Below are 10,986 nucleotides of genomic sequence, written 5' to 3'. Positions count from 1 at the left end.
CTGGGAATGTTGTGATTGAATGAAAGATGTTATGGTATTCTCAGTGTTTGTCTATTCCTGATGTTTCATACGAAATGTGGACATGCACTATCATACCATTATCTAGATTCATCAAAAATGATTTTTTATTCCAAATATTATTCTCTGCGAGTTCACGCCTTGAAGACCCTTTTTAAAATATGATGCCATTATTTGCTCTATATTTCATAAAAAGCTGCGAGCATAAATTTCGAAGCCGGCTTCGGTGTGAAGTCAAAGGATTTTATCTTTTTAGAGAGAGAGAGAGAGAGAGAGAGAGAGAGAGAGAGAGAGAGAGAGAGAGAGATGCTTGTTCGTCTTACTGGTTGTCATTCTCATATCTGATTTGTTTTGTTACTTTGTTACTTGTACAGCGCTGTATTCTGTTAAAAAGATAATTTTTATTTTAAAAGAGTTCTTAAGAGGACGATTTCCTTTCATTTCATTTTTCCCCTTTGATGGAGCAATGTTTAAAAATGCCGAAAAAAGAATATTTGTTTTTATTTAATATAGCTGCACGAACGCTTCCTCTTAATTTGCTTCCTTGATAACGTAACATTTTAATGTGCAACATTTTAATATCTAAGTCACCGTTACTGTCTTAACTTACACTAATTCATGTATTGGAAGAAAAGGAATTACGTATAATATTCTTTCATTTTAAGTAACCAGGAAAACAATTATAAAAAATCCCATACATTGAAAGAAAAGGAGTTCCGTAATATTCCTTAAGTTTGAGTAAATTTAAAAACAATCATTAAAAGATCATGATTATGAAAATCATGATTGTAGTGAGAGCAGCCGACGCGACGCTAAAAATAATAACAGAGCGAAACGTCCTCCTACTATAGTAGATTCACATCAACCGTGCATCTGATGTCTAGGCCAGTCCCTTACGCCGCTCCTGATTGGCTGTTGATAAGCTAATCACAGGGCTGGAAACTCTCAGTCTCTCTCTCGAGAGTTCACATAGGCAGGATGTATGTTCCACCTCCCCTGAGTATCCCTCAGGAGAGGTTGAACATACATCCTGCCTATATGAACTCTCTCGAGAGAGACTTAGGAGTTTACAGCCCTGTCATTGGCTTATCAACAGCCAATCAGGAGCGTCGTAAGGGACTGACCTAGACATCAAATGCACAGCTGATGTGAATCTACTATAGCAGGCATCATCTTCCTCATCTCCGTCAGGGACGTGTTCCGATGCGGTAGGTCCTCGAAGCCGTTCAGGAGGACGCGAAGAAAAGGAGGGATTGTTATCGTCCCTGACGACCCACTTTCATTTCGCGATGGGGAAGAAAGTCGAAGATTCGATGTTTGCAGTTTGTCGGGAGGTGAATGAAAATGTGTAGAGATAGTATTTGTGGTGACTGGATCTTTACTCGTCTTGAAATGGATGGATAGATGGGAAATATGATTCTGCCTTGTGATTTGACTTATAGGTATTGGGATACACATGGTCAGGCACGTTGCTTACTCTCTGTCTCTGTCTGTCTCTGTCTCTGTCTGTGTCTCTGTCTCTCTCTCAGTATATTCTATATATATATATATATATATATATAATATATATATATATATATATCTAATTATATCTAAATATTCTATATATATATATATATATATATATTATATATAATATATATATATATATATATATACATAGTACACACAAATACATACATGCATACATAACTAACACATCGTACACTTCATACACATATACTATAATTATATATAATATATATATATATATATATATATATATATATATATATATATGTGTGTGTGTGTGTGTGTGTGTGTGTGTGTGTGTAAGTGTATATGTGCGTGTGTTGGTGTGCAAACAAGCCCCTGGTTGATGTGGGTATGGGTATGTCCATACATACGTATACATTATTTTTCTGAGTGCAACAGAGAAAAGATATAAATGCAATTCCAAAGTCTTCCCGCAGTTACGAAGACCCCGAACGCGAAGGTGACCAGCAGCAGCAATTCACGAACAACTTTCCCCTTTTCTCAGGAAAAGGCGAAAGGAAAGAACATTACTCGGTCCAGGAACTTCCAGACAACCGGGGTCTGGAAAAAGTGGCATGAAGTTTTAAGAATTTTCTTTTCTGCCGAGTTGCGCCTTGCATCGCGAGGTTTTGGCTTCGAGGATTCTTGTATATTGGCTCCGAGGATTCTTATATATTTTTTTGCCCCTCGAGGATTTTTTATATATTGGACTTTCGGAAGGCATTTCTTATATATTGGCTCCGAGGATTCTTATATATTGCCTTCGAGGATTCTTATATATTGGCTTCGAGGATTTTTATATATTGGCTCCGAGGATTCTTATATATTGGCTTCGAGGATTCTTATATATTGCCTTCGAGGATTATTATAAAATTGGCTTCGGAGGTTTTTTTTATAATATTGCTTCCGAGGATTTTTATATACTGGCTTCGAGGATTTTTATATATTGGCTCCGAGGTTTCTTATATATTGTCTTCGAGCATTCTTATATATATTACGTGACCGCACGCATGCGCCCCATGCTATCCTCTTCCGTTTTATACACAGAACCAAACTGTTTTTAAAGCATTAACCTATTTTCGTTTCATCGCCCTATGTATTTTTATCATTATTTCAGCCCAACATACTTTTTGTGTTTGCAACTTAGTTCAGCGTTATCTGCCTCATTTTCAGCAACGTTATTTCCCTCCTCAACAGTACCTTCACGAATTCATGTCGTCTATTTAGTCCTGCAGCAAAATTCTCTCTCTCTCTCTCTCTCTCTCTCTCTCTCTCTCTCTCTCTCTCTCTCTCATTTTACACTGATAAGCAACAGAAGCTCACTCTCTAACTATTACACACACACACACACACACACGTTCACTGCTTATTACTTTATGCCACCTCTCTCTCTCTCTCTCTCTCTCTCTCCTCTCTCTCTCTCTCTCTCGCGCGCGCGCTTTGAGGGGACGGTCATAAATCTCGATAAAACTCTGCCGTGATGTATCTGTTGCAATATTGCTGAACGGACGACGGAAATGCAAATTGCATAATGCAATCAAACATCAGGTGTAATCCACAAATAAAACACCACTGCCGAAAACTACAAAGCTTATTTAAGCTGTTAATTGTGATATTAAAACATCAGAGGGCCGAAAAATTTTATATATAGCTTTCACGGATATGGCTCTGGTTATTACACGAGCTTTTTTTTTAAAGCTCTGCTGGATCATTGTTTTTTTTTCCTGTGACCCCGTAGCTAGTTTTGCCACATCAATTATTAAAAAAGAGGAAAAAACAGCAGGTCATCGGTGACCTAACTTCTATCCCATTAGCGCAAACTGACTGTTTATATATTTATTGTTTGTTTGCCTGGGTTCTGACTTTTCCATTTTCCACTATTCTTTATTCTTTGCCCTATTTTTTTTAGTCTTTTTCAGCCTCCAAATCTCTCCTATTTTTGATGCAGTGGCCGTGACGTCACTCGATGCTTCTAATGGTATTTTCAATAAGAGAATAACTCTTTATAAAAAGAAAAACTACGTAGATTTGTATATATATATATATATATATATATATATATATATATATATATAGATATATATATATATATATATATATATATATGTATAGTGTGTGTGTGTGTGTGTGTGTGTGTGTATGTGTGTGTGTGTTTGTGTTTGTGTGAAAGATATTCAAGCACCATAATTATTTTAAAAAATTTGCTGGCTTTCAAAAATATTGTAAAGAAATTCATTTACCAAGTGAAGCATGTGCAGTCTAAAAATGAAATGGCTGCTTTCCAAAAACAGAATCACTTTTGGTTAATAAACCATTTATTTCGCAGACAGGAATGTTGTTTTTTTTCTGAAAGAAGAAGAACGAGAGCAACAACAACAAACAACAACAACAATAACAATAGCAGCAACAACACCTAAGTCATTTTACTGAATGAAGAAACAGTTTTTACCAAGAAAAACAAGTTACGGCTCAATTTTGCTGACGTCAAAATTTGTGTTTCTGGATGAAAAACAAACAACAGCTCTGTTCAGCTGTATTTGCTTTTATTTATTTATTTATTTATTTTGCTTTTGTCGTATAGTATAGACGGAACAAATAAAAGAAAAATTAATTTATCAATCAACATTTGATTTTAACCGAACCATCACACTCCCGTACCCAATACAAGACGATTGAGTCTTCGCTTTATTCGTTGCTGGTAAAATAAAAAAAACGATGGTAAAAGGAGTGTAAAGGAAGACGTTTGCCACATTGCGAGGTCTAACGAAGCGGTAAAACCCTATTTTTATTTTCGGCAAAGCTCCCGTCCTCTTTATATCTCCATCGAGGCGTGTTTTTTTTTTTTTATTTATTTATTTATTTTATGTTTATTCATTTATTTTTTTTGCACTCAGGCTACGGCTGGTATTTTCTGGCTCACGGTCAATGTGTTCACTGCCGTTTTGTTTCAACGTCCGCACCACATTCCTCTCAATTTAAAATACAAATATTTTGTCTGATATTTTTTCTGTCTAATTCTTTATTTATTTTTCTTCACGGGAAGGTCTCTCTCTCTCTCTCTCTCTCTCTCTCTCTCTCTCTCTCTCTCTCTCTCTCTCTCTTCCACTGAAAGGCTGGCTGGTTCTCTCTCTCTCTCTCTCTCTCTCTCTCTCTCTCTCTCTCTCTCTCTCTCACTGAGAGGCTGGCTGGTTCTCTCTCTCTCTCTCTCTCTCTCTCTCTCTCTCTCTCTGAGAGGCTGGGTGGTTCTCTCTCTGTCTCTCTGTCTGTCTCCCACTCTCTTCCACTGAAAAGCTGGGTGTCTCTCTCTCTCTCTATCTCTCTCTCTCTCTCTCTCTCTCTCTCTCTCACTGAAAGGCTGGCTGGTTCTCTCTCTGTCTCTGTCTCTGTCTTTCACTGAGAGGCTGGGTGGTTTTCTCTCTCTCTCTCTCTCTCTCTCTCTCTCTCTCTCTCTCTCTCTCTCTCTTCCACTGAAAGGCTGGGTGGTTTTCTCTCTCTGTCTCTCTTTCTGTGTTCGAGCTAACAAAAGTAAAATTATTCCGAAATTCGTTTAGAAGCATTCGTACTAAATGCTAAAGCAAAGCGCTACAAACATTTCTAAAAACTATAAAGAGCAGTTAGTTATTAGAGGCACCGGTAACATAATCCCACAAAAAATATATATATTCATATAAAAAAAAGCGTTTGATTTTTTTTTTGTAACGAGTGAAAATCTAAACCGGAGCACATTGGTTTTTACTTTACTATTTTTTTCATCGCCCGAAAATATTTCATTAAAACCTCACACTCAATTGTATATAACAAGCAGGCGTTTAAAATTTCCCGTGACACGCGATTCCAATTAAAAAGGTCGGCCGCTAACCAGATCCCCCTCCCTCCCTCCCTCCCTCCCTCCCTCCCTTCCTTTCATCGGGACGCGGCCGGCTTCATAAACAGCGGTTTCTGCCGAATCATTTTTCAGGTTTTTACGCGAAACGCTGTCTGTCGGGTGGTAGGAAAGCCGTTTCGTAAAGCCGATTTGTGAAAGTTGATACGATTTAATGAGCGGATGTTTTGTAAAAGTAATTTTTTTTATGTAGTCATATGTTGACTTTAAAGTTGTGGATGAGTTCTTGCATACACTGTGTATGTAATTAATTAACTCGTTTCGTAGTAATGCGTCCGCTGCTTTCTCAGGATATGTTATTCATCCCCTCCAATAATGAAGTGCATTGTTAATGGTTACATTACGAGGAGGGTTCGTGTGGTGGGGGCTGGGGTTTAAGAGGGGGGAGGCCGGTTGTTGAAAGGGCTTGACCGTCTTGATAGTATCCTCTGACCTTCGGGTATTCTCTGACCTTCGGGTATTCTCTGACCTTCCTCGGTCATCAAGATACCATTTCACTTCTAGCGATTCGTAATTCATTTTTTTTAATTTTTACCCATCCACCAGTTCAATAATAATAATAATAAGAATAATAATAATAATAATAATTAATAATAATTAATAAAAATAATAATGATAATTAAAAGGTCAAAATTATTAAGGAGCATAATATATAGATATATATATGATATATTAGTATAGATAATCGATATTAGATATAGATATAATAATAAAGACACTTTCAATACAAAATATACGTCCAGCTTCCTTGTTAAGTTAAATGTTAGTGTTTTTATAATTTTCGATATGTATTGCAGTAAACCTGTCTTTATATATATATAATATATAATATATATATATATATATATATATATATATATATATATATTATATATATATATATATATATATATATATGTATATATATATATATATATATATATATATATATATATATATATATATATATATATATATATGTATTCTCATTAGTAATATTTTGACAATTTATATTTTTTAGGACCTGAAAATAATAATAATAATCATAATAAAGTTTTCCAAGAAAACAAATGAACGAACTTCCATGAAAACCTTCGTTAGTCGAAATGCCAAAATTTTTTAGACAATCAATTTAACATTCAGTGTCACAGAGTTTTGGGGATGTAAGGAATACACGTTTGTTGCACACTTGTGACATTGTTGATAACTTTGAATTCTGAAATGTGGTAACTTGAGGTGAAAGCAGGTTTGAATAGTATGGAATATTAAGCTATTAGGAGATATTAATAGATGATGTTATTTTACAGGTTGATATAGTTTAGGATTATTGCTAGCGCTGAATAAAGCGATAATAACTCACAAGTGGAAATAGGTGTGTACGTTAGAAAATGGTGAAGTATAGTATTATAGGAATATATTTGTTTCTTCTGTTTCAGATCCGACAAAGCGAGGAACACTTGTCAAGTCTGTACGTCTTAATAGCGATCGCAACTCTACTACCTTCTAAAGTGTTAGGTAAGTGTTGTCAAAATGTTGGCCTTGACACACACACACACACAAGCCACAGAAAGGAGCTTTGTTGCACCCCGTAGGATTGGGTAGTGATTACAGTCGGCCTTTTGTAGTCCAGTGTATGGTTTAAGTTGGACAGATGCAGTCTGCCCTTATCCTTTCCTTGTTTCCCATTGGTCCACTTCTAACCAAGCTGCCCAACTCCTTTTTTTTTTTTTTTAAATTCTGATTGTATCCCTTAGTCTAAGAACCAATAATGTTGTAAAGCCTTTCTAATCTAGTGAGAAGATTTGTTCTTCTTGTTATACTGCTTTTAATAAACATATCTGTGTAATTTTTTAGAATTAGTCCGGGAAAAATGAGTGTGACAAAGCGTTTTAGAACAGGTTGGTTCAGATGGTGCACTGCAAGCATTTCTTAAGGGTCTTTGCAACTTCTTTCATTCCCTTTTACTGTACCTCTCTTCATATTCTCTTTCTTTCACCTGACAGTCCACCCCCTCTCTAAAAATTTTTGAATATTGCTACTGTGAAAGTTTTTTTCCTCCTGTTACACCTTTCAAGCCTCTCAAGTCCCCTTTCAGCGCTGAATGACCTCGTGTGTCCCATGACCTCGTGGGTCCCATGATCTCATAGGTCCCATGACCTCGTAGGTCCCATGATCTCATAGGTCCCATGACCTCGTAGGTCCCATGACCTCATAGGTCCCATGACCCCGTGGGTCCCATGACCTCGTAGGTCCCATAACCTAAAATGTCCCATGACCTCGTAGATCCCAGCTCTTAGCCTTTGTCCTTAATCCTGCATTCCATTCTAATCCCTCTCAAGCTAAGGACCTCCTGTCTCCTTCCTTCCAAGGTCGATGCTACTTCTTCTTCGACTCGCGGGCGTCGACTTCGGGGAACTTCTCGTCGCCCGGGTGGCCGAATCCTTACGAGGCGGGGCTCCGTTGCACGTACGTCTTCCAGGGGGACATGTTCCAGGCGGTCAGGATTGTCTTCCAGTCCTTCCATCTGGAGGAACCATACAGAGCAGGGTAGGTTTGGAAGGTTTGGAAAGGTAGTGCTGTTGATGATCATAGTGATGTTTTTAGTTGTTTTGGATAATGATAATAGTAATGGTAATGATGATAGTTTTGATTGGCAGTGCTCATGGTCATAATGATAATACATTTTGTTGTTGTAATAATGATAATAGCAATGGTAATGATGATACTGTTGACTGCTAGTGATACTGTTGATTGCTAGTGTCATTGATAATATTAGTAATATTATTTTGTTGCTTTCATAATAATGATAATAATAGCAATGGTAATATTAGGTGACAGTGTTGATTGCTAGTGCTGATGGTAATAAAAGTAAGACTTTTTTTTTCTTAATGCTGAAAAAAGTAATGGTAATAATGATTCACTTCAAAAGCAGGTAATTAATATTTCAAATGCAGGTCATTCATTTTTCAAATACAGGTCATTCTTTAAAATGCAGGTCATTAATTTTTCAAATGCAGGTCATTCATTTTTCAAATACAGGTGATTAATTTTTCAAATACAGGTCATTAATTTTTCAAATGCAGGTCATTCATTTTCAAATACAGGTCATTAATTTTTCAAATACAGGTCATTAATTTTTCAAATACAGGTCATTAATTTTTCAAATGCAGGTCATTTTTCAAATACAGGTCACTATTTTTTCAAATGTAGGTCATTAATATTTCAAATGCAGGTCATTAATTTTTCAAATACAGGTCATTAATTTTTCAAATGCAAGTCATTTGTAATTTTTCGAATACAGGTCTTAATTTTTTCAAAAATGCAGGTCATTAAATTTTTCAAATACAGGTTTCATTATTTTTCAAATTTTAAACAGGTTTTTAAATTAATTTTTCAATTTTTAAATACCAGGTCAATAATTTTTCAAATGCAAAGGTTTTTTCTTAAATTTTTTCAAATTTGCAGGTTTTTCCTTAATTTTTTCAACAAATACAGGTCTTAAATTTTGTTTTCAAATGAGGAAATCAATTAGGTTTTTTCAACTACAAGGTCACTTAATTTTTTCAAATGGTTGAGGTCATTATTAATTTTTCAAATGCATGTCATTAATTTTTTCAATACGGTCATTAATTTTTCAAATACCGGTTTTAATTAATTTTTCATTTTTTTAAAAAAAAAAAATGCCAGTCATTATTTTTCAAATGCAGTCTTTTTTAATTTTTCAATTTTTGCGGTCTTTTAATTTTTCACAATTTTTACAGGTCAAATTTTAAATTTTTCAAATGCAGATTTTTTTCATAGTTTTTTCAATAAACAGTCAACTATTTTTTCAAATTTTTTGGTCAGGTCAATTTTTTAAATATCATTGCAGGCCACTTAATTTTTTCAAATACAGGTCATTAATTTTTTCAAATACAGGTCATGGTTAATTTTTCAGATGCAGGTCATTAGTTTTTCAAATTCAGGTCATTAATTTTTCAAATGCAGGTCATTAATTTTTCAAATGCAGGTCATTTTTCAAATACAGGTCACTATTTTTTCAAATGTAGGTCATTAATATTTCAAATGCAGGTCATTAATTTTTCAAATACAGGTCATTAATTTTTCAAATGCAGGTCATTAATTTTTCAAATGCAGGTCATTAATTTTTCAAATGCAAGTCATTCATTTTTCAAATGCAATTCATTAATATTTCAATTACAGGTCATTAATTTTTCAAATGCAGGTCATTAATATTTCAAATACAGGTCATTGATTTTTCAAATGCAGGTCATTAATATTTCAAATACAGGTCATTGATTTTTCAAATGCAGGTCATCCCTGATGACGTCACTTTGTTTCTGTTTAATTGATATACAGCCTGACCCTTCCGCAGTTGCTTGGCGGATTACCTGGACGTCACGACCGTGGACATCGCGGGCGTCCGGGACTTCGTCGGGAGGTTCTGTGGGCGTGAGGTCAGGTCGCCCATTCTGACTCTTCACTCACGCCTCGAGGTCTTGCTGGTGACCAACGAGGTCGTCCAAGCTCAGGGATTCAACGCCTCCTATTCCTTCGTTCAAGAAGGTTTGTGGAATCTTTGTAACTTCCTTTGGTTGGAAAACTGATAAAAGGGTTTTTAAAATTATAAAAAGAATTTTTTCATATTTGGAAAAATGATAGGAATTGTTTATCATATTTGTAAAAAATAATAAAGATATTTTTTTATATTTGGAAAAATAATAAAAATGCTTTTTCCTATTTGGAAGAAATAATAAAAATGATTTTCCATATTTGGAAAAATAATAAAAATAATTTCTCATATTTGGAAAAATAATGAAATTTTTTTTTCATATTTGGAAAAATGATAAAGATTATTTTTCATATTTGGAAAAAAATAACTTCATATTTGGAAAAATAATAAAAATAATTTTCTATATTTGGAAAAATAATACAAATAATTTTTCATATTTGGAAAAAATTACAAAAATGATTTTTCATATTTGGAAAAAAATGAAAAATAATTTTTTATATTTGGAATATTAATGGAATTATTTTAATTTTTGGAAAAATGTTAAAAATAAATTTTCTTGTTTGGAAGAAATACAAATGATTTTTCATATATGGAAAAATAAGAGAAATTGTTTTTAATATTTAAAAAAAAAGGAAAAAAAAATTATATAATTGGGAAAAATAATAAAAATAAGTATCCATACTTGGAAAAATAATAAAAATTATTTTTCATTTTCGGAAAAATAATGAAAATCATTTCTCATATCTGCACAACCTTTTATTTATTTATTTATTTATTTATTTTTTGTTACAACAGAAATATAACAGAAACCATTTATGTGATCTTTTGCATCCCAGAAACCATCTATCCCTCCGCGACAATGAGCAGGGGCAGGAAGGTGTGTGGAGGGCTGGTGGAGGGAAGGGGAGGGAAGCTCATATCTCCTGGATACCCAAAGGCCTTCCCTGGGGGCCTGTCCTGCTCGTGGCTCCTGAGAGCCCGCCCTTATCACCACGTCTTCCTCAGGATACAGCAGTTGCAGCTGCAAGGAAGCATAGGTGAGCGAGGATGCCTGGTCTAGAACCCCCCCCTCTCTCTC

The 10,986-nt window shown here is 34.7% G+C and overlaps 1 protein-coding gene across 1 annotated transcript in view; it reads left to right on the top strand.

The window, feature by feature from the left end:
- The window catches only part of LOC135202505 (uncharacterized), a 184,020-nt gene that overhangs the window by 128,515 nt on the left and 44,519 nt on the right, over positions 1-10,986 (top strand). Inside the window, 4 exon segments of the mRNA XM_064231933.1 lie at positions 6,832-6,910; positions 7,765-7,942; positions 9,771-9,961; positions 10,745-10,945. Coding sequence (XP_064088003.1) covers positions 6,832-6,910; positions 7,765-7,942; positions 9,771-9,961; positions 10,745-10,945 — 649 coding nt within the window.

This window comes from Macrobrachium nipponense, chromosome 30, assembly GCF_015104395.2.
Source record: "Macrobrachium nipponense isolate FS-2020 chromosome 30, ASM1510439v2, whole genome shotgun sequence".
NCBI classification, from domain to species: domain Eukaryota; kingdom Metazoa; phylum Arthropoda; class Malacostraca; order Decapoda; family Palaemonidae; genus Macrobrachium; species Macrobrachium nipponense.
The sequence above is the reverse complement of the archived record's forward strand: the minus strand, read 5'-3'. Positions and strand labels throughout refer to the sequence as shown.